This window comes from Solanum pennellii, chromosome 7 (genome assembly GCF_001406875.1).
Source record: "Solanum pennellii chromosome 7, SPENNV200".
Lineage (NCBI taxonomy): Eukaryota > Viridiplantae > Streptophyta > Magnoliopsida > Solanales > Solanaceae > Solanum > Solanum pennellii.
In genome coordinates this window covers 71,888,569-71,913,526 of record NC_028643.1, presented here as the reverse complement: position 1 = coordinate 71,913,526, position 24,958 = coordinate 71,888,569, and the positions used below count along the sequence as shown (strand labels likewise).

Below are 24,958 nucleotides of genomic sequence, written 5' to 3'. Positions count from 1 at the left end.
AGCCAATACATATTCTTTTTAGATATTGCTAATCCCAATGAGATATAACACCTTATTTTATTAGTATCATTATTCTTCATCCTTCCATTTATATCATGTATATAAAATATTTGACTATGTGTTAGTTGATCAAGGCTTCATAATTGATGCATCTATTTTTACCATCACATTCTAGATTTTTTTTTTTGGCAGAACATATTGATAATTTTTGTAAATTTATCCATAAATTTTAGTAGATATACTCAAATTATAATATATTTGGATTCGAGTACTTGAATCATATGATGCATCTCTATTAATAAATACATAAAAGAGACAGTTAAATTTATATGATATATTATAATTCACGTAAAGTTAATGATTTCTTAGCAGAATTAGATATTTCATATACGTATATTCTAAAATAGATATAATATTATCCCACTTAGTTAAATCTTTAAGTTATTTACCTAAATGAATGAATAGTAATCAATTCCCACTTCTGTATTTACTCTTCCTATTTTCTAATAGCGCACGTATTATGCTTTAGAAATCTTAAATTTGTTTAAAAGAATATATTTTATATGATTAACTTATGTATATAGTCGAATTTTGTAAACATACATAACTTTTTCAAAATCACATGCCATAAATGTCTAACATAGATATTTTATTTTATATTCGAATGTAGAATTAAAACATGCATAATTTTGATATATAAATAAATTTATTATTTTAGCAAATTCAAGAAATGGTCATATATCAACTTCAAGTCTTCAACCTCATCTAAATCTGCCACACAAATAATTCCAATATATATCATGTTATCAACCAGCAACGTACATCCCCCCTGTCTGGCATGTAAATTTTCACATGCGTTAGTAATTAGTTGCATATACATATCCATATATAAAAAAAAATATTATCTTTTTTCATTTTCAGAAACAAAATTGACAATTGACGTGACAAATTATTTGGAAATATTTATTTACACATAATATCATCAAGCTAGCTAATTGAAAAAGATCGAGTGACTAATCATTGGGGTTATTTGTATTTATCCTATCTCTTAAACTGAAGTCTTAAAAAGAATGTTGTAGTTTTTTTTTGTTTTTGTTAAGAGTGGGCAAATGCGTACTTTTCTTTCTCTACTTTTCTTTTTATTTTTATTTTTGAAAGAATAATTGAAATACTGAATTGTGTCGGAGTCAAGAATTTCATTAAGAATGTCCAGAAAAAGGGGAGAAAAATTGTTGTTAGTAATACTCAAACACATGAGCGCTCAAGGCTCTTTCAAGACATTTAAAATCACCGGCTACAAGTCTACAACACACTGTTATATCAAAAGCGTCTGAACTATATTATTTAATCACTTTGTGTATCATATTACATTTATATACGATATTATTTTCTAACGAAGAATGTCCAATTAAACACCCTGACTATGACATAGTTATACCCTATCTACTGACTCATTTTATATCACAAATTTAATTTTTTGAAAAGATACTCTAACTCTTTGTCAAACAAATACCTTTATATAAATGTGAAATGATAAAAATTATATATATATTCCAATTCGATATATCGGCGATGCGGAATATTATACTTTGGAGGGAAAATAATTGAGTCGATAGGCGGGACATGGCAAATTATAAATGAAGTAGGGCAGGAAAGCTTTTAAATAGACCAGAATATGACTTGACAGAATAAGATATAACATAAAATTATCTTTTGAAATACTTTAGTGGGACAGAACACGTTGGATTTTGTCTTGTAGGCTAATAAATTTAGCCAGTAACGTTGTAAAGATTCAAAGTATATTCACAAAAAAAAAAAGGCATAATCAAAAGATGAGATAGATGATAGATAACTTAATTGTCTTTATAAATTTAAATTAAATACTTTTACATGATGCGTTTAGTATCGAAAAGTAATATAAATTTTCATTTGTGAATCCAAAATACTAGCTTAGTCACTTTAAAAAACATGAATTTCACGAAATAAAAAAGAGACTAAACGCGATAAAATCAGACAAATATAAAATTGGCGGACCGTGAAAATCTTAGTGGGGCAAGATTTGGTCTACCTCATCTAGACCCGCCCCGACCCACCATGTACCAATAATTATCATACCTAATGCATTTATTTTGATTCCAAAATCGTATATACCATAGTTTAGACTATATGTGAAAAGGCCAATTTGTTTATGCGATGCTGTGAAGAGTATATTCTTGTTTTGGCCTTGTGGTATGGGCCCTTTTACAAATTAGTGTTTCGTCTTATCACATTGTCGACTTATCAATTATCACGACCTTATCATAAGTGGCGGAGCCACGTAATGAGTTTGGCTATGTGTATATCCATTAACTTCGGAAAAGAAATTGATATACATGTATATGAGTGATTTATGATATGAATGAATGATTATACTAGATAAATTTGCTTCGTAAAGTGTTAGATTTTAAACATTGCTCTGCATTATAAGGTGTCAAATTCAAAACTAGTCAACTCCTTATTTTGTTCAATACTTTTTTCACATATAAAAAACGAAAAAGAAAAGAAATAGAAATAAAGTTTGAACTTATTTGCGAGCGCACACGAATAGTTTTAATCTATTTTTGGTGCCTAATAAAATATGTAACATCTCAAAGTATATATATATATATTTCAAAGCTAACATGAGATGTAAGTATACCCTCAAAGGGACACATGTGTCCGACTCTCTCTCTCTCTATATATAAAAATTATCTTAAAATATACCTCTAAGTATATCTGTTGAATTGGGTCGAGCTGCGCTTTAGGCCCTTGAGCATGACTCGAGTACTATAACAAAAATTATTTTTAGCGGCATTCAATATTAATACAAATAAAGAGCGCTAAACTCTTTATTGGTATTAGTTAAGTGTCATTAAAATTAATATCGCTAAAGACTTTAGAGACATATACAAAGAGTGACAATAACGTTAAAAATACATATTTAATGACAATTAAAAATTAATGCCGCTAATAATTATTTTTGTTATAGTGCGAGATCGAGTCTGCAGTGCTATATCGTTTTTGTCTCAACTTATATCAAACTAGATAGTATTGCAAAAAAGGTAGTTTAATTACGAGAGCACAATATATTTACTCTTAAAAAGATATTATTGATTATAAACACATGGTTTAAAGAATATATAAATTGAGTCGATCGAGATAATAAGATGAATAAGTAAAAAATAGTATAATTAAGAAATAAGCTCGTAATATTAAATAATTTCAACTTATTTCAATCTAATTCCAAAAATATTCTCGATGAAAATAATTTTATATAAGTTGATAAATACAAGAGCTAGCAAATAAATAATTGTATGAGCTTGCTAAACATAAGAATTTTGTTTTTAGGGTTAAAAAAGAAATAGATAATCTACGTGACGTATGCTTAAATCATTTCAAGATTTAATGTCCAAGAAACATTTTCTAATATTTAACGATACGTAATATAACAATACGTAATAACTATACAAATAATAAGCTGATTAATATATAAAATATTTACTTTTAATATTACAGTATAACTATTTTACAATAAATTATTATTTAGTTTGTAAGTGGCCCAAATTCATAAAAGATCGTTTTTCACGAGCATAGCTGAATCAACGCTCACTGAAAATCTTATCCGTTACACAAAATTTGACCACCGACGATGTACACGTGTTGTGCAACAAGGTCATCCACCTGGTGCCAGCCAGCACCTCAAGGCCTTGCGTTTTCTCGTATTGTAACTTCTTTTTACTTCTTATCCGTATTCGGAGCTTGTATTAAAATTTCATTAAATTTAGATCAGGAAATACACATAGAAGCGGAGTTAGGTTGGGTGAGCCTACGTTCAGAAGAATTCATTAGATTTTTTGTAAATTTTGTATTTGTATATGAAAATTGTGTATATTAACTTGTGAGTCTTTAAGAAAATTAATTAACAGTTTAGTGGTAATGAAGGGGCTTACAATTGTGTTGTGAGTTCAAATTTCACTATCAATTTTTTATTTAGAGATGAAATTGAGATTTTCAATAATTTTATTCGTATCTAAAATTAAAATATAACATTTTTGATTAAGTATAAAAGAGTCGCATGCGTAGTTTTTTTTCTTTGGGTCTTGTCAACATTGTTTAATGGCAAACAAAAAAACACTCTTCTCATAGTCACGTAAGTTAGAAGTCATAATAAAAGAAATGATGTGATATTTCGATATGGAAAATACATAATAATAATAATAATAATAATAATAATAATAATGGATGCTCCTTTACTTGTGAAAATTTTCAAATTAGTTTCTTAAATAGATATACTTTTGTATAATTTTTGTCAAAGTAGGAAACTCACATGATGATGAGATGTAACTTTTCCGGTTTCTGTTATTTTGGATCTATATTTTTTAGTACAAAATTAATGAAATAGAGTATATTTTTTGCTATTTTTATGTCTATTTCATTTTATCTTTTAACTATGGCAGGTTTTTAGGACTTGATGTAACTTTTAAAATATTTTAATGGAACTAAATATGCATATTTTCAGAAAACATAAATGATCAAATTTGTCTTATAAAAGTAAAAAAATTCTACAACTGTATTATTTTTCATATGAAAAAGATCTATTTTAGTTTCAACTTATAAATAATTCTATAAAAAAACTTTAACTCTATCCTTTTTAAGTGGTGAGGTGAACGATAGTTTTGCGTACGTAACTGGCGGTTTACATCCCAATTCCCAATAATTCAATTCAGGTATAATAGACGTAAGTAATTAAACGTTGCAATGAACATCACATAATTATAATAATAAAATAAAATACAAATTGGATATGCAAAGATTTTTGGTACGTACAAACGTCGAGTTAAGAAATTTCCTTTGAATCCACCAGCTTTATCATTTGTTCTTAATCAAAATGTATTAAGTTCGACCTTGTTTAAGTATAAAATCATTTTTGTTAAGGAGCATTTTACTATGAATGTTAACATTCTATGTAAATTTAAATTTAATTAAATCTTAATATGAATACCAAACATCGAGTGGGAAATCAATAAAAGAATTGCCACATGAATATGTATTTTAATGTGAATACCATCTACTTTGGGTCCATGACAGGAAGACTATATAAAAAATGATCATTAGCAATGATTAATTTCTAACTGTCACTAAATATATATTTTTAGCGGCAATTAACACTCTTTATATATGTTTCTAAATCCTTTAACGACATTAGTTCTAATGACACTTAACTAATGCCTATAAATATTTTAATACTCTTTGTTATATTTAATGCAGTTAAAAGTTATTTTTAGTTAGTGAACAGTTCATCGATTTGTGTTTGAACTTTTACCAAATAGGGCATTCTATAGGCGTGTAAGTTAATTAAGTAACGTTACTTCCATCTTGATTGCACTTATATTTGTTAAAAAATGAATTTAGTTTCCTAATAAGTGTCATTTCTATTATTTTTAAAGTCAATTTTACTAGTTTTTTAAATTAAATTGGATTTTATCAGTCTAAACTTTAAAAAATAATAATATACGTACCGATATGCAATTTTTCTCAGATCAAATATTACATATAGTTTAAATATTGAGTAGCTAAAAGTGTGATATAATTTGGAACTACTCATAAAACGAATTTATTTATCATTATTAAATTCATCGTTTCTAATGCTACTTCACCGTGACACTCAATTTGTCTATCACTGTCAATTGAAATGTGAATTTAGTTTAGGATAAGAGACAATAATATTTTTGTATGCATAAATCCTAATCCCCTTTTAGAGTTCAAATAAATTGTTATACCACTGCAAGAAATCAGTATCATACACATTTAATAAATGTCAGTCATTTAAGTATCACAAAATTAATTATTCATCGATGGAATCGGATATTACTAGGACAGGCAGGTTAGGCTGTCCAAGTACAAAATTCAACCCATCATGCTCCAAATTTGGCACTTAAATTCATCGGTGATTTTTTAAAGTTGATACCAAATTTCACTTAATTATTTTAACTGTATGATGTTTATTTTAGACATTCTATGTAGGATTTTGCTATATCATTTTGACACTTCAAACAAAAAGTTAAAGGAGAGTGTAATACGCTCGTTGATGAAGTAACAAACAACCAATTAAATGATTACATATTTAAATTTAAGTTTAAAATTTTTTCGCAATCTATTTAGTAAATAAAATAAAAATATTATTGTAAAATAATCATTTACCCCCCCCCCCCTCCGAAGGTAGTTGTCTTGCCTACTACACCCAACAATTTTTATTTTTTTGATCAACTTTTTAAATTATTTCGGATCTCTTTTTTCTTTCTTTCTTTCTTTTTTTTTTAGAATTGTTTTGTGGAAGAAACGAGGGAGAGGAAGAAAGAAAGAGACAATACATATGAAATGTGAGTGTTGGTATCCATTTTCCCGGTAAAAATAAGGTGGAGGGAGGTGATTGTAGATCCAGAAAAAATAATACAATGAAGAAGAAAAATGACTTGAAAACGGATTTAAGTAGAAACACCAACCTCCATTGAAGGAGTTTAAGCTTCCAAAAATGATGAGAAGTGGTAGCTTGATAAATGCAGAAGAAGAGAAAATAAAATAAAAATAGCTAAATTGGTCTTTCACGCTTTATTGTTGAGTGTATCACACTCACTTTGACATATCAGCTAAAAGTGTCAAAATTCAAATGACACAACGGGATCCTACACGAAATGTCTAAAATAATCATTACCCAGTTAAGGTTAGGGGGTGTGCACCAGTCGCTTCGATTTTTATGTATTATTGGTTCGATTTGTCGGTTTTTAAATATGTTGAACCAATAACCAAACCAATAAGGTATTTTTTTATCGGTTTTGGTCCTTAACGATTCGATTTTCGATTTAACCAATAAGAAAATACTTGTAAAATAAATATACGACTTTTCTAATAAGTTTGATGCGAAAACACAATAATATAACTTTACTAATGCTCATAAAATAGAAACAATAATAACAAACATGAAAAGAACTATACAAGCGTAACACAAAGAGAAAGTAAGAATAATAAGGTTCTTACTTTAGATTTTAACTTTTTATATAATGTGAAATTGTGAACTTAAAGTTATTATGAAGTATAAATTGAAGGCTAAAGACAAATATAATAGTAATATATTGAAATTAATATATAATATTTATGTACAAGTAAGGGTAGTAAATTACTAGTTTTAATAGGTTATCGGTTTACCCAATAACTCAATATTAAAAATTAATACCGAATCGATAACCCAATAATATTTTATAAAATCATTAAAAACATGTTAACCCAATACCCCAATAATAACAAACCTATAACACTTTTATATATATTAATTGATTCGATTTTTGCATACCCCTAATTAAGATGTCTAAGTGAAACATAATACCAACTTTAGAGGACACCGATAAATTCGGCCTTAGAAATTTTCAATCAGGTGCAAGCAACAATTTGAACTGGTAAAACTGTCCACTGGACTCCACAGAGTAGAGTATTGATGAGCCTAAAGTTATATATATATGGCAAGTAAAGTAATGAAAAATAAATGGATAATTGTATAGAATGACAAACTAATAACATAAAATAAATATAGTTGTTACCCCTTTGATTTATTTGTGTTCCATAGCAAACTGTTTGTCAGTCCCTCTCTCCCTCATATTCTCGCTCGCCACTCTCCCTCTCTCGCTCGCTTATTTCTGTTGCTCGCTTCTCTCACTTTTTACGATAAAATTGTATAAATTGTGTTTCTAATTCTATAAATCGAGAGAAAATTGTATAAAAGCATGCAAATAGGGATAATGCCCAAGTAACCCCTCAACCTATGCCCGAAATCTCAGAGACACACTTATACTATACTAAGGTCCTATAACCCCCCTGAACTTATTTTCCCTTTTTAGCCTACGTGGCACTATCTTGTGGGCCCAATGATGGTTGACTTTTTTTTCAAACTAGTGCCACGTAGGCTAAAAAGGGGTAGAAAATTACTTATAAAATAAGTTCAGTGGGGTAATAGGACCTTAGTATAGTATAAGTGTGTCTCTGGGATTTCGGGCATAGGTTGAGGGGGTACTTGTGCATTTTCCCCATGCAAATACATATATCTTCATTTAATACACTTATAATTATACAGTACAAATATTTTCCTGCCCAAGTCTCTTTTGCCTTTCTCGTTTTATACAAATTCAAATTGTATATAATTTCTCTCTTTCTTGTTTTATACAATTCGATTCAATTGTATATTCTCAGTACAAGTCTCTTCTGCCCTTTCTCTCTTTTTCGTTTTATACAAATTCAAATTGTATATAATTTCTCTCTTTCTCGTTTATACAATTCAATTTTTCCTTTCTCGCTTTCTCGTTTTATACAATTCAAATTATATATAATTTCTCTCTTTATCGTTTTATACAATTCGCTTTAATTGTATATGTATAGCGAATTATACATATATAAGTTTGCTATGGAGCGCAATAGCATACAAATATGAATTTTATATTTGCTATATGTCAAAGTTGCCCAAAAATAAATAATACTCCTGTCCCTCAAAAATTCTAAAACAAATATTATTAATTTTGTTTGATCTTTTAATTTATTAGTTACATATTTTAATTTTACGTATATGAGTCAAAAAATATTCAATCCGACTAATGCAATTTAATAAAACTAAACTTCCAAAAATTTGTTTATAATTTTTTTGGGAAAATGCACAAGTACCCCCTCAATCTATGCCCGAAATTCCAGAGACACACTTATATTATACTAAGGTCTTATTACCCCCTGAACTTATTTTATAAGTAATTTTCTTCCCCTTTTCGGCCTACGTGGTACTAGCTTGAAAAAAAAAGTCAACCAGTGTTGGGCCCACAAGATAGTGCCACGTAGGTCGAAAAGGGCTAGAAAATTATTAATAAAATAAGTTCGGGGGAGGGGGAGGGGGTAATAAGACCTTAGTATAGTGTAAGTGCTAGTGCCACGTAGACTGAAAAGGGGTAAAAAATTATTAATAAAATAAGTTCAGGGGGTAATAGGACCTTAATATAGTATAAGTGTGTCTCTGAGATTTCGGGCATAGATTGAGGGAGTACTTGTGCATTTTCCCTTATAAAACTAAATAATACCTACAAATCATCTTGAAATCTAATGGGTCTATCATATTGTTAAAATGTAATAAACTATTTAGATATAGTTTTAAGATTGAAGAGAGTTAAACTAATGGTAGTAAAAAGGAGATATGTAGTTGTAGTAAAAAGTGACATTTAAAGTGAGAAGTTTCAATGAAGAAGAAAAAAAAATTCTAAGAAGGAAGAAAGAAAAAGAAAAAGAATAATAAGGAGAAAAAGTTTAAATAATAAGAAAAATAAGAAAATGTATTTTATAGGATATTACTTGCAAAAATAAAATTATATTCGTTTTTTAAGTTTGTTCACGCTCTTTAAGCGAGTGTATACACTCTCTATGCCAGGCGGACAAAAAATGATGTAATAATATCAATCCAGAATTGTTTAGGGGGTAATAAGACTATGCGCGTGTAGTTTAAGAACTAAAGTGAGTTTTCGGATCAAATTCAAAGAAATTTTATATATTTTCACTTTGAAAAATAGATTTTTTAACTTATTTTATTCTGTTTCACCCCACCTTATGGAACTCCTAAACTGCCCCGCTCTGCTTATGTTGTGTCCCATTGCGATCCCTACTTATTGATATTTATGTGAAAGAGATTTTCAAAATACCCTACCAACTTGTGCATCATAGACATATATATATGAAGGAACATTATACAAAATATAAAATTTTACCAAAAAAAGCACAGGTAAAAAATATAAGTTGTTTTTTCGAATAAATAGTGCGCATTGGAAGAAAAGGAGTAAATTGTCATGTTTAGGACTTCACGTAGCTTTAATTTCTTTTTGCATACAGAATGAAATTAATGCATTAATCATTGAAAACAAATATACTTAATACTATAATATAGTTAGATTCAAAATTTTGAATTTATATATTTTATTAGGGCTATTTAAAATTGAATAGAAATTGATAACTTTAACTAAAAAAAAAAGTTATTGGTTTAGAGGTTTTGATAATAATTTTGATTCATTTTTGTTATTGGATAATCGGTTCATAATGGTTTAAGGTTCTTTTAACGGGTTAACCAATAATCTGATAGTAAATTAAATAACTATATTTATTATTTTCTCGACTTCGAGTTTATTTTTCTACTTTTATTTCTAGCGGTCTCAAACCCTTGGTTATTCTACAATGTTAGAATGTTTGCTTTTGAGCAAAATGCAATTAGTGAACTCGTGTGCGTGATTCATTTGGTTTGTCACCTTGTTTCTAAGTGATTTTTCAATTATTTTTTGTGTTAAATCTTAGCGGTAAAAACGATAACGAACAATAACAGATAAGTCAATATCTTAATGCTCTATAACGATTTAGCATCTCTACAAACCAATAACTAATAAGTCAAATTGATAAACTTCAAAACTAAACTGAACCAACCGATACATAGCTCAACATTTTATAGTGAGTTGATTTCTTTTATGATCACTTAATTAATATTTTTCTTGTTTAAATTTATGTGGCAAGTTAGAAATTTTGAAAGCCAACCGCTTTTCTTTAATTAAATTCTTTTCTGTCTTCTGAATATTTGTAATTGCTAGTGCGATATTCTTTTCCAACTTTTGAATATTTGTAATTGCTGGTGCGATTTGTAGTACTTCTTAGTTCTTACACACGTTTTGAAATATACAAATTTCATACAGTAATTAAAAGCCAACATGTCCAAATTTCATGATTATAATTTAAAATTTTTGAATCTTCAAATTTCGACCATGCCATATAAATTGAAAAGATAATGATCATTTCGTAAAGTTACATTCTTTTTTGAAGAAAATCAAAATCACAAAGAAATGTGAACTTTTGAGATAAAAAACTATTAGTCAAATAATCATCTCAGAAATTAAATTCCAAGAAAAAATAACTTATCTGATGAGTTATATTAGGACCACAATAATCAAATATGATATGAAAGTTAACAAAACAAATCTTAAAAGACCGTGAGTAAGAAAAAAGAGAAATATATCAAAACAGATACAAATATTTTACGTGATCAGATCAATCCATCGTAGATAAGAGAGTTTACAACATCGAAAAAAATAAACTCACACTGTTGAATGCCTTGAATCGGACCCGTTACAAACAGAAAGGACGGGGGTCTCGTATTGGGCCCTTAATTATCTGTTAATTCTGTATGTTGGGCCCAAGCCTGTTAGGGCGTAGCTTAGCACTATATATAGACGCTATGGCAAACCCTATTCTGTAATTCTGTTCTTGCCTCTCCTTAATAAAACTGCTCTCCCTCTTCCCGTGGACGTAGCCAATTTATTGGTGAACCACGTAAATCTGTTGTCTTGTTTTTCGCGTTTATATTTTCTCGTATTATCTCGAATTCCGCATAACACACACTTATTCTCATCTTACACAAAGCTTCAAGGACTATACATGGTAAATGCTACCATGTTAAAAAAAAACTCTATTTATAGAATCGAAAATATTAGGCAAATATTCAATTATGGTAAGAAATCAATCCAAATAGCCAATAAGTTCTCAATAAATGATTATACATATTCAATCAATGCATTTTAACACAAAATCTTAACTGATGATCTACTAAGCTGCTAGGATTAGAAACAATCGAACTAATCCTGGATCTACTAAGCTTACTAAAGAGGGAAAAAAAAGTAAAGTGGCATTATTCAAAGAACAATAATTTAAAAAAGGAAATTAAAAGTTGTTACAATTAGAAAGAAATGAGATCATCTAAATAAAGAAAAGGACAAACATAGTTGCAATATTTGTCAAAGCTGGAAACCTCCATTGCCTCGATATCAACACCTTTTGGGCAATTGCTTCAATTTTATCTTCATCAATCAAGATAAGTAAATACTGTAGATAAGGTCTAAATTATTCAGCAAAATGATGTGGAAAAAATTATTTTTTTAATATTTTTTCCCCTTATCCTTCACTTGTCATTTGGTATTAGTTTTAACAACTTTACTAGTATAAATTGAGCCTCTTTGCCTCAACCATTTGCATACACAATTCATCATTTGCAATTGTATAGGTACTACACAAAAGAAAAAAAGATTAAAAGTTCTAGCCATGGCTGCATCTTACTCAGTTCCTTCAATGGTAAGATCATCTCTTATCTCACTATCTTGAGATATTTTTTTTTATATATGTAGATGGATTTTAATGGAGCGCTTTTAATTGAAACATTTTTTATTTTTTTTATGTACATTTGATATCGTTAGTTATTTTGAATTATAGTACATACTTTTCAAGTATATTTATTAGACTCTTGAAATTCGATCTGTGTTAGATTATGGAAGAAGAGAGGAGATTTGAAGCAGAGGTAGCAGAGGTGCAAGCATGGTGGAACACAGAGAGGTTCAGGCTAACAAAGAGGGCATATTCAGCTAGGGATGTGGTGGCACTAAGAGGAACTATGAGGCAAAGTTATGCATCCAATGAGTTAGCTCAGAAGCTATGGAGGACACTCAAGACTCATCAAGCTAATGGGACAGCTTCAAGGACTTTTGGTGCACTTGACCCTGTTCAAGTTACTATGATGGCTAAGCATTTGGATACTATTTATGTATCTGGCTGGCAGTGTTCTTCAACTCACACAAGTACTAATGAACCAGGGCCTGATCTTGCTGATTACCCTTATGATACTGTTCCGAACAAAGTGGAACATTTGTTTTTTGCTCAGCAGTATCATGATAGGAAGCAGAGAGAAGCAAGAATGAGCATGAGCAGAGAGGAGAGGGCAAGAACCCCTTTTATTGATTACTTGAAACCTATCATTGCTGATGGTGACACTGGATTTGGTGGTGCAACTGCTACTGTTAAGCTGTGTAAGCTTTTCGTGGAGCGCGGTGCTGCTGGTGTCCACATTGAGGATCAGTCCTCTGTTACGAAGAAATGTGGTCATATGGCTGGTAAAGTTCTTGTTGCTGTAAGTGAACATATTAACAGGCTTGTGGCTGCAAGGTTGCAGTTTGATGTCATGGGGACTGAGACAGTCCTCGTGGCTCGTACTGATGCGGTTGCAGCCACATTGATCCAAACCAATGTGGATACAAGGGATCATCAGTTCATTTTGGGTGTTTCCAACCCGAATCTCAAGGGCAAGGGTTTGGCTACTCTTTTGTCTGAAGCTATGGCTGCAGGCAAAACAGGGCCGGAACTTCAAGCCATTGAGGATAACTGGCTTGGAATGGCTGAACTCAAGACATTTTCTCAATGTGTCACTGATGCAATCAAGAAAATGAACCTGGCGGAGTATGAGAAGCAGAGGAAGTTGAACGAATGGATGAATCATTCGAGCTATGAGAAATGTCTTTCGCACGAACAAGCTAGGGAGGTAGCTGAAAGACTTGGCCTTCCTAATCTCTTTTGGGACTGGGACTTGCCTAGAACCAGAGAAGGGTTCTACAGGTTTCAGGGCTCAGTAGAGGCTGCAATTGTTCGCGGATGGGCTTTTGCCGAGTACTGTGATCTAGTCTGGATGGAGACATCAAGTCCTGATATGGTGGAATGCACAAAATTTTCTCAAGGAGTTAAGACTCTAAGGCCTGAGCTGATGTTGGCTTACAATCTGTCTCCCTCATTCAATTGGGATGCATCAGGGATGAATGATAACCAAATGATGGATTTCATTCCAAGAATAGCCAAATTAGGCTATTGCTGGCAGTTCATTACTTTAGCTGGTTTCCATGCTGATGCGCTCATCGTCGACACATTTGCCAAGGATTTCGCCACGAGGGGTATGTTGGCCTATGTGGAGAAAATACAAAGAGAGGAGAGGAGCAATGGTGTTGATACATTGGCTCATCAGAAATGGTCTGGTGCTAATTACTATGATAGAGTTCTAAGGACTGTCCAGGGAGGCATCACTTCAACTGCTGCTATGGGAAAAGGTATTTAAGTTTTACGCGTTTTTTACATGTCAGTGTAGAAAACTTAAACTTCTAACACGAATTATTAGTAACGTTGTATTCGAAATATGGTGTGATTACAGGTGTAACTGAGGAGCAATTTGAGGAAAAATGGACAAGGACTGGAGCAACAAACTTAGGTGATGGAAGTGTGGTGATTGCAAAGGCAAGGATGTAAGAAAATCAACAACAAACAAACAAAAAAAAAAAGTGATTTCTTTTGGAGTGTGAAGATTTGTGGAGCTCTGGAACTATCTCAATTTTTAAGTTGTGAACTTCAAGTACAATAAAAGATGTTTTTTAAGCATTTTAAATAATTCTTCAGGGATTTGAATCATTTTGGGCATTATTTTGACCTTCAAATTGCCTACTAGTGTGATCATTTGTATCTTTATCTATATTTGGACTTCCAAGTTGTGCTAAAGTTTTCAGTTGCTTATAAATGGATATTTTTTTTATGCTTTTTCACAACTTACTATTCAAAATATAAAATTCTGGCAACTAATTACATTATTGAGATACAATTTCACAAGAAAAATGAAGATACATAGAAGAAAGTTGTAATGTGTATTCTGAGTTAACTAATTTACTTCTTCCAAGGTTTGATCACAGATAGAACGATAATCGCGGCGATAATCAGAAGCAAAATAATGGCAATCATCATACATTTTCTTGATTTTTTCTGCAAGCTCTTTGCAGTTTGAAGTGCATCTGTACCCATATTAACATGATCCACTGCATATCTCACCTGAAAATCCAAATTTCACAAATTGTCACATAACTAAAAGTTTTTCTGAAGAGTCACAACGCTATCATATTCATAATAACCGGAAAATGCAAAAGAATCTATAGTTGTGTGACTATTTTACGAAGGAGATACTATTTTACACATCAACCATGCTCATAAAAAGTTAACCTAAAAGTTACGATTGTCAATCAACCGGTTAAATTACATTCAATAATAAATAAAATTATGTATAATATAGATGTAGGTAACTTAGGGGAAATTACATAAGTACTAACAAAGGAGAAAAATATTCTACAACCTATAATTATTAATTAAAATTACATAAAACTTATGAATGAGTAAATGAGAAATCCATTAGGTAGGAATTATTTATTTATAAATAAGGAGATTAAATCTGATAAATTATATATTTCTTCCTTCAATTAAGATTTAAGTCAACTAAATATGAAGAATATTTAATATAATTAATTCATTCTGGTACTATCTAATTAGGAAACATTATCATCAGAGGCTACAACTACTTTATTAGACGTAATTTGTATTTTCTTTCATTTAATTTCTTCTTCATAAAATTAGGTTAACTTACGGAAATCCACTAATTTAGTATCTAATTACCTTCTTCCCTTCAGAATTTCCGGAAATACATATATCTAGCCCGTCTAGATACATGTATCTCGATATCTAAGGCCAAAATTACGTGTTATTTGCTCTTGATATACTATATCCAAGTGGATTCACACGTATCTGGCTCCCTAGCTTGCCTCTCTCCAATTACGGTCGCCACTTTCTTCTCTCGCTCGCCTCTCTTCCTTTATTTGGTATCTCAAATACATATATCTAGTATGATTAACATGTATCTAGGATATATAGACTATCTCGCTCGCCTCTCTCCCTATTTTAGTGCATCTGGTAGTAAAAATACATGTATCTAGGTATATTGACTTGAAACCTAATATGAAATTATTAATTAGTGAGACAATGTAATTATTTCAAAATATAGAGAAAAATTAGAGAATATAATTTGTCTGACTAATTATATAGTTTTTCCCTAAAATTAATTAATCTCTAAATTCTCTTAATAAAAATACTACCTATTAATAAAGAAGTGGGTAAATCTAATACTCCCTCCGTTCACTTTTATTTTGATAAGTTTTTAAACACTTGCCAATTTTATTTCTCCAAAAAAAGTGGCTACTTCATTTTTCAAAATGTTACATTGTAGGTCGTGTCCAATTGGCCCATCGGGGAAGAGTAACCATTTTTGGTTGTTAGACCTGAGGGAGTTGTTTCGATGGTAAGCATTTTTTTACGCTTAGGTGCATCATTCGAGTCACGAAAGAAGTGTAAAAAAATTTACAAAATATTTTTCATATTTAGTCAACCTAAATCTTACTAAAATTTGTAAATTATCCACTTCAAAACAATTTCACACGTGTGATATTTCACAACTGAAATTTAAGCACACATACTTGGTGTACTTCAAACTTTTCCCCCTACATGGCTGTACTTCACAGTGCTTAAACTTTAATTGTGAAATACAACACATGCAAAGTAAAGTTGTTCTCAAATGATTAGACGTTAAAAAATAGAGTATATATATGTGAGGGATTTTTTTACTTCATGGCAAAGCTATTAGCTTCAACAACCTGTTTAATATCTAAACTTATAGTTTAGGGTCATTTAAGAAACTACATCTAAAATCTTGTTTGATACAACACTTATTATTTTGCCAATCAAGTAGACCCCTAAACTGATTCATACACTTTGCTTGGTTAGCTAAAAATTTAAGTGAATCCAATCGTATAGACACCTAATATTTGGTACTCACAAAAAGTATTTAAAAAAAATCAATTTGTATTTTTGGCATAACACAACTGGATTGTCAAAAATCCTTTTTTACTTTGACTTTTTTCAAATTTCATAATGATACATAGTCAAACGTCCACTTATTTTGTTGAACAGAATCATTAACATTATGTTTAATAGAATAGTAATAATTTATTTATTTGAAGGGAAGAAGATGGTGATAAAAGACTTGCACGTAACTTGGGACAGCTAATTAAAAAACAATAATAATATTTTCTTTAAATTTTTAAATTTAAAAAAAAAAAACTATATAAGAGAACTTCATTAAAATTCACTAATTTGATCAACAATGCGAATAACTAAGGACAATAGACAAAAAGATGGGGTAATTTTCAACAAGTGTCAAAAAAAGGGGGAAAATTAATATCAAGTTCCTCTTTAAGCTGTTCTTTTATGAATTATAAAGCCTCTTAAGTGCCACAAATTCATGAACAATTAGCAGACCGTTAACACCAAAAGCTAGTTAACGAAGTGTGGCTAGACGAAAAGGAATATAATCGACAAGGAAGCTATAAACAGGCTAACACGACTCCTGTGAATCTTAACTTTCAGTAAACCCAAGGCAAACACACGCGTTGCATTCATAACTCGAAGACAAAACAGTTAAGCTCCCTTGTTACTCTTCCAAGGTTGAGATTTGATGATGAAGGGGAGAACTATTATGCCTACTATGATTAAGAAAACTATAATGCTAATAAACATGCATTTTCGAGACCTCTTCTGTAGTTTCTTAGCGGTCTGAAGAGCAATAGCCCCTGATTGGACATAATCAATTGTATTTGTCACCTGAACAAAATTTCCATTGAGAAATTCGACACAGAGAAGTGGAGACCCTTTCGTTTTTAAATATGCTGAGGAAATAACGGGAGGGTTTAAAACAAACCTGTGTTTCAATATTATCTAACAAGTCTCCTTGAGCTTCAACCAGAACAGCCATATCAAGATATATCTGATGCAGATCAAGAAGCTTTCTCTCAATTTCCTTCACTGCATCGTGTCTTTCCTGAATTTCCTCTACGGTGCTTAAGACCTACAGTTTGAGCATATTTACAGATGAAATAGGGAGGGAAATGATAACAACATACAAATGTAGCTTAAATTTCTAGAGAGAAGAGGTGAAACACGCAATTTATTAGAATACACTCAAAAGTATAGAAAATCTATTCGCAGTCCTTCTTTATACTTGCTGATGAGCTGACGGGATATTTAAAATAAGACTGGGATGTGCTCATATATAATACTCATGCTTCCATACTAATTTTATAAAGATCTGTGGAATTCGAGCAGTGGTGTATGGGACAAGTTAGTCCATCAAAGGAATACAAATGAGATCAGCTAGTTCTGTTTGTCTGTTTCTGCTAGTTCAACATGAAGATGAGAATTAACGAACGTAGAAACCATGCTTTCACTACATTTCACATATACCTAGTGAAATAATATGTTGACAAGAAACAGTAGAAAGAGTAAAAAATACAGTACAATGAAGTAGTAAGAGGTACCTGTCCACGTCCCATTCCTTGGATAGCATTCTGGAAGATTTGTTCACTGTTTCCAGTTTCGATCAGGTTGTTGATTGTCTAACATGATCATTAGAATAAAGATCAGCAAAAAAACAACCTTATTAATCGGGATTATCAATTGCAAGATTTCGCACTCACCTCCTCATCTGGTCTAGTTCCAGTTACTGCTCAGTTGTGAGATAAAAACACGATAAAACCACATACTAGATCAACATATGGATATTCAAATATTGATAAGCACATATCTCAAGTTATAGTTCTGTTGGAAAAATTTGAGAGCCGAACCTGTGATCACCCTTCGCTCTACAACCTCACGATATTCGTTGTCTATCCTCTGCCTTAATGTCTGGAAGAACATAACTTATAACCAATTTAAATTGAAAAGAAGACATCACAAAGCAAACAAGAAGACTTGTCTATACCTGAAATTCTGTCATAACATCTCTGAACTTCTTTGTCAAGGCACTACAGATCAACGATTAAAAAAACAAATTTAAAAACACACTCATACACTCACGCAATTACGACTGCTCAAGCACGAGAAGTGGAAAATAACGTCAAGCAATATTGGAAAACTATGTTTATGAATGTACTTGGTCATATTTGTCCTTGATCTGTCAACACTTGTACCCTTTCCGCATCCAGGCTTTTGTAGATTAGCCAAGTTCTAAAGAAAAGATAATGATTAGAGTGCTTTTAAGTGATGAACATTGAACTCAAAAACAGCTTTACTGATCCAAATATAAAAGAAAAGACAAATTACCTCTTTATTAGTTGCTTCTATTTTTGCTTTGACATTTCTTGCAATCTTCCCAACTTCATCTATATCTTTCTCCATCCGCTTCCTTATAGCTGGAAACAAGTAAAAAATGCTTTCTTGAGAACTTTGGTAAGCAGGCTACAAATCACAAAAAATCAAACACTATACAGAGATAGACGAACTTATCAGTGTTGTTTAGTAGTAAAGGATCAAAGGCCAATTTCTCTTCAGTTATAGATGAACTTATCTATGTTAATATTTCACGAGTGCATTATAGTAAATGGATTGAAAAAATAGTAGCGCCTACTTTTGAGTTTTGACTGAGAAATTTAACAATCTTAAGAGTTATATTTCACAATATAATAACAACTTATAGGTAAAAGAGATGAGAACATTAAAAGTTTATAGTGTATCTGTTAGCTATACAAGACATAATGAAATAGCACTTATCTGACCTTTCATTGCTGATGCTTTAGTTACAGACTTTGTTTCCTCATTAGCATCCTGAAAGATAGTTCCAATTAGCAAATAATCACTGACCAGAGAAAGGGTAAAAAAAATGTCGATCAGATAGAAATGATTAAAGTGACATGTGCAACTTATCGCTAAACTAAATCATTTTATTTCAAAATGCAAAGTCTGTAATAGAGGCAAAAGTGAAAACTGATTTTTCTCCAGTACTTGTGACAACAAATTCAACAATCTATAAACTGATTATTCTCAGATTGGCAACCAAGATTATATTTTTCCATCTGGGAGGAGTGACTTGATTCGGGTTTTTTTTCATCTGTTCTCCTATAGCTGAACCCATTCCAAACTGTTTATTATCCTATTCCGTTCCTTGAATGTCATATTCCTCAACATACAATCCAATAAAATCACAAGGTTAAAGCAAGCAACCCAATTGTTCTAAAGTTCTCTACTAAAAGTTCCGTCTTTTGCAGAATGAAACCACTGATTTAACTAAGACTCTTTGGCCTTCAACACTACAATTATTTTCTTGATTTTCTTATGAAATATTGCCTACTTAGCTATTATCAACCAGCTCATTTCTCATATGGGCAACCAAGATTGTCTTTTGGGTCCAAAAGAACAAGCAACTATCTCAACTGTTTCGGCAAGTACCTACCACCTCCAAGGCAGAGGAGAAATCACCTATCATTTTTGTCGCTATTGGAATTTAAACCCTGATATGAAACCAACTACACTGTTATCAATTTCTTTTTAACCAAGAGACATATAGTACACTGGGGAGATGTAGTACTCACTTTTCAGGATTGATTTTACTTTAAATTTAAAGCATGTAAAAGCAGGAATGAAGCCAAGACATACTAGTTGCATATGTAGTTTCTTAAAAGAAGAAAGTACGATAGATCTAAATGGCTTCTGAACAGCAATTAAAACTAAAAGAAAAGGCAAAGAATTTGTATGAATGATACCTTAAGGGTCTTCAGTAAACCAGAAAGTCTATCAACTTGTTTCTCGATTTCTTGCATCTGCAGGATTATGTCAGGAGCAAGGAGATGGGAGGATAACCCTTTTGAAAAATTGGTACTAATAGTTTTATCTTTAGATGACAACTGCACTATGATAATCTCAAAAACTAACTCAGGGGTCAGTGAAGCAATACCTGCTTGTTAAAGCTGTTGATTCCAGAATCTGACTGGCTCCTCGTAAATCGGTTTCCCATCTCGATATCAGATTCATTGGAAGCATTATCTTTGCCAGCAATAAAACTTGAATCCTGAAACAAGAACAGAAATTACATGACAATAAACTTCAAGATCACATCATCCCCCTTGCTTGAAATCAAATAGTGATCAATGTACAACCTTCATTACAAGTGCTTGCAGTACAAGATAATGTGATATAGATAAAAATTATCATGACAACAAAGGAACAAATTCAATCCTATAAATGAATCTCCAGTTAGATTCGTTAAATTGCACCCAAGGTTGTCGCTTAGTGGTCAATGAAATATGTTCAGAATCATGAGGTCTCAGTTTCAAATCTCAATCAAAGGTATAAATACGCGATTTCTTCTAACAGTCCAAACCTTGATGGATAGATGGACAGAGTTAGCGGTATGATGTTGGTGGGTGTAACAGGAACCCCGAGATGCATTCAAGTTGACCCGAACAACACAATTATCAAAGAAAAAAAAAGTAAGCTTTGTTAAATTACAAAAAAAGTTAAGAACAGCTAGCAGGAAACACAACAAAAAGCAAGTAAATGAATAGGATATAAAGGAGTGACCTTAATTCTAGACTCCAAACTCTACCACCTACAAAAAGATTGATATTACTTTTTAAGTAACCAAGTATTCAGTTAACGGGCGGAGCCAAGGTGCCGAGAGGTTCATTTTAACAGAAAATTACACTTATTTTGCATGATTAAACCCCTTCGCTTCTTTTTGTGTTTACTTTCTCACATTTTGAACCCCTTAATAAAAATCCTGACTCTCACTAATACATATGATACACCACAAGAACTTACATAAGAATCCAATCTTTTCAAACTTCACAAGACTATATATGCAAAACTTAATATACAAAATTAAACAAAAGCAAGACTCGTGTAATACAAAAACTGAAATTATACAAGGCTAAACTTAACCATCGTTTACACGTGATTAAAATTATTATTTTTATGTATACCTAGTATTCGTAAAACCCCTTTACCTTCTTCGTGTATTTACTTGCTCACATTTTAAACCCCTTAATGAAAATCCTCGCTCCAGTTTATACAAATGATACACCACAAGAACTTAACATAAAAATCCAATCTTTTCAAACTTCACAAAGACTCGTATAAGCAAAACTTAAAACAAAATCAAAATAACACAAGAGTCGTGCGATACAAAAACTGAAATTATACATAGTTAAACTTAACCAACCACTGTTTATACATGATTAAAATTATATACATAATAGATGTTAAACCCCTTCGCTTCTTCGTGCATTTACTTGCTCACGTTTTAAACCCCTTAATGAAAAACCCGGACTTCCAGTTAACACTTATGACACACCACAAGAACTTACATAAAAATCCAATCTTTACAAACTTACACCACACTAGTATAACCTAAACTTAACATACAAAATTCAATTAACAGCAAAATTAAACAAAAGCAAGACACATATGATAGAAAAACTGAAATCTTGGAAGCAAAAACAACAAAAAAGTTCATTCTTTTATTTCCCTGTAATCAAAACAATAAATAAAAGGGTCAAGAAAATAAACTAACCGCTAGAAGATCATTCATATTTTCCAATAATTAGTGAAAGAAAGAGTTTATGGCCGCCTAAGAAGAATTGGTGCTTGTTGATGATGATCGAAAGACAAAAAAAACAAAAAAAAACAAGAAAGTTAAACAACAGAGTGGCAATATTTTAGGAGTATTTTTTTTGTTTGTGGGATTTTTCTGTGTGTGTAAATTTTGTCTTTGTATGGGCCGGGTGACCGGCGTGACAATGGGAAGACGAGAATGACGAGAAAAAAATAGAAACAAATTAATAAATCGTCGTCTTAATTTATGTGATATTATTTTATATTTTAAAAAATGTATATTATTATAATATAAAATAAATAATATATATATATCTATATGCGGCTTTATATAACTATAAAAGACTTGTAACGAAAAGCGTTACGATCAAGAAAATTGGGTAATGATCAAAAGGAAATAAAATAATAATCTTTTTGTATGTATCTAAGATAAAAATTCCTTATTTTACCAGCTAAATCTATAGTGGAACAAAGTACAAACTCTAAAATCAGCTTTACGTTTAAGATTCTTTTTTTGAAAAAATATATTTTTGTAAAAGGTGATTTTGTGTGATGTAAATTTTGAAAAGACTTTTGAGTAGTAATTTGATCAAGTTTTTAAAAAGGTATTTTTAAGTGTATTTTCCCAGAAGTGATTTGCAAAAGAAATTACTAGAAAAACTATTACTTTCTTTTATTAATATATTTATATATATTTGATGATTTATATTTATCAGTGTCACAGAAGACGAAATGAGCCCCTATAGCTCAGTGGTAGAGCGTCAGTCTGTAAACTGAAGGTCTGTAGTTCGATCCTGCATGGGGGCAATTTTTTTCTTTTTTTTTTGCCTTCCAAAATATTTGCCCCATTTAGATTTTTGTTTTTTCGATTTTAATTTGTTTGTCTTATTTGCTTATTTTGTTTTATTCAGAAAAATTGTTATCTTTTCTAATTTCATATCTCACATAACAATTTTGTTATATAAAAGTAAAAAAATATTATTGTATATTAAACTTATTCTAATTTAAGAACATAAATTTTTAAAGAGCAACTTTCATATATAGCAAATACTAAAATAATATTTGTATGTTATAGTTATATTTTGCATAATTGCGGTCCATAGAAAACATAAATATGTATATTTCGCTATACATATACAAAAGAAAGCAGTTGTATATAATTTGTTTCTGTTTCGGTATATATCTATACAAAAGATCAATTGTATAATTTGTGTTTGTATAAAGTAAGAAAAAACGAAAGGCAAAGAAAATTGAGCAGGTGAATATTTGTATTGTATAATTATAAGTGCATAGGATGAAGATATATGTATTTGCATGTGTATATACAATTTTCTCTCACTTTATACAAACAGAAACATAATTATAAATTTATGTTTGTATAAGTGAGAGAGGCGAGAGAGAGACTGACAAGCGAGATCTGGAAGAGGAGAGAGAGGGAAACGAAAGCATATGTATATATATAATTTTCTATCGCTTTATACAAACACAGTGTATTTTATATATTTGCTTTTGTATAAAAGCGAGAGAGGCGCGAGAGGGAGAACGAGAGTGACGAGTGAGATTCACCTGGAAAGAGACGAAATAGCAACAGTTTGCTATGGAATACAATTAAATCAAACTATTTTTATAGCATTTAATTTAAATTAATGATTTGCTATTATTCAATTTTACCATTTTAAAAATATTCATCCCAAATCATGTCATTTTTTGTGATATGGACTGGACTACTTGTGGGCTAATGAACCTGAAATTAGGCCCAGAAACTCCTTGAAGTTGTTAAATGTTCTAATTAAATCAGCACAACAATTTGGTCAACATTAACCAGCAGAATGCCACATAAAAGAGGTCCAACAATATGAACTTAATTTTGATTTTAGTAACTAATCACACACTAATTAACAAAAGATAAGTCTATGTTCGAAATTGCACATTAGATGGTTTAATTTAACAACTTTTTTCAAAGAGAAAATCAAAATAAAGATTAAACCCCCCTTGTATTAATACCAATTTTCTCCCAAGTATGTTCATCACAAAATATTTTTTGACACCTAAAAATCTCTAATGTCCCTTTAAAGAATGTACGTAAAGCTTATCCCACCTTAAGAAGGTGGAAAGGTTGTTTCTAACAGACTCTCAGCTCAAAAAAAATGAAAGGAGCGGGACACAAAAATTCCACGAAAAATTTCAAGATTTGTTGTGGTGTTACTCTATTTTTATCAATTATTCTTATAATTGTCTCGATCACTTTGTTCCATACTATTCTCAAGCCCAAAAAACCTCAAATCATTCTCCACCCTATATCTCTAGATGAGATTGAATCTGAAATCTTGTCGCGATTAAGCCTAAACGTCTCATTAAGATTGATAATCACGATTAAGAATCCGAATTATGGTAGCTTCAAATTCGAGGACTCGATAGCTTCGCTTATTTACCATGGTAAAAATTCAGTGGGTGAAATAGTAATTGAACATGGAATTGTTCCATCTAAGGGAGAGTTAAATACAAGAAGTTATGCTAATATTACTGTGGACAAATTGGTAAAAAGTCCTTATTTTATTAAGGATATTGAGGCTGGAAGTTTGAATTTTACATCCTATTTAACTTTGCATGGTAAAGTGAAGATGCTCAAAATTTTCAAGATTCATGCAACTGTTAATAGCTATTGTGACATTTCAATTTTGGTTCATTCTCATCTTGCTATTCAATTAAGTTGTCATTCGAAAGTCAGGTTATAATTTATATTACTCAGACTCTTTAAAAATATAGA

The 24,958-nt window shown here is 30.9% G+C and overlaps 2 protein-coding genes across 3 annotated transcripts; one reads left to right on the top strand and one right to left on the bottom strand.

Moving 5' to 3' along the window:
* Positions 1 to 12,039: 12,039 nt before the first annotated feature.
* LOC107025868 (isocitrate lyase) lies at positions 12,040 to 14,477 on the top strand. The gene is made up of 3 exons (XM_015226642.2): positions 12,040 to 12,198; positions 12,389 to 13,991; positions 14,093 to 14,477. The coding sequence occupies exons 1-3, from the start codon at positions 12,169 to 12,171 to the stop codon at positions 14,185 to 14,187; spliced, it is 1,728 nt and encodes a 575-aa protein (XP_015082128.1). The 5' UTR covers positions 12,040 to 12,168; the 3' UTR covers positions 14,188 to 14,477.
* Positions 14,478 to 14,501: 24 nt separating this feature from the next.
* Positions 14,502 to 22,392, bottom strand: LOC107025869 (syntaxin-132-like). 2 transcript variants are annotated; one of them, XM_015226644.2, is made up of 12 exons: positions 22,151 to 22,391; positions 20,534 to 20,647; positions 20,343 to 20,399; positions 19,359 to 19,407; positions 18,907 to 18,995; positions 18,737 to 18,810; positions 18,566 to 18,608; positions 18,429 to 18,489; positions 18,282 to 18,307; positions 18,123 to 18,200; positions 17,507 to 17,653; positions 14,502 to 14,757 (listed from the first exon to the last, which is right to left on the bottom strand). In XM_015226644.2, the coding sequence occupies exons 1-12, from the start codon at positions 22,166 to 22,168 to the stop codon at positions 14,596 to 14,598; spliced, it is 918 nt and encodes a 305-aa protein (XP_015082130.1). In that variant the 5' UTR covers positions 22,169 to 22,391; the 3' UTR covers positions 14,502 to 14,595. The 2 variants fall into 2 exon arrangements, with proteins under 2 accessions (XP_015082130.1, XP_015082129.1); XM_015226643.2 differs by lacking the exon at positions 14,502 to 14,757 and adding an exon at positions 16,966 to 17,409 and having other exon boundaries at positions 22,151 to 22,392.
* Between the last annotated feature and the right edge of the window lie 2,566 nt (positions 22,393 to 24,958).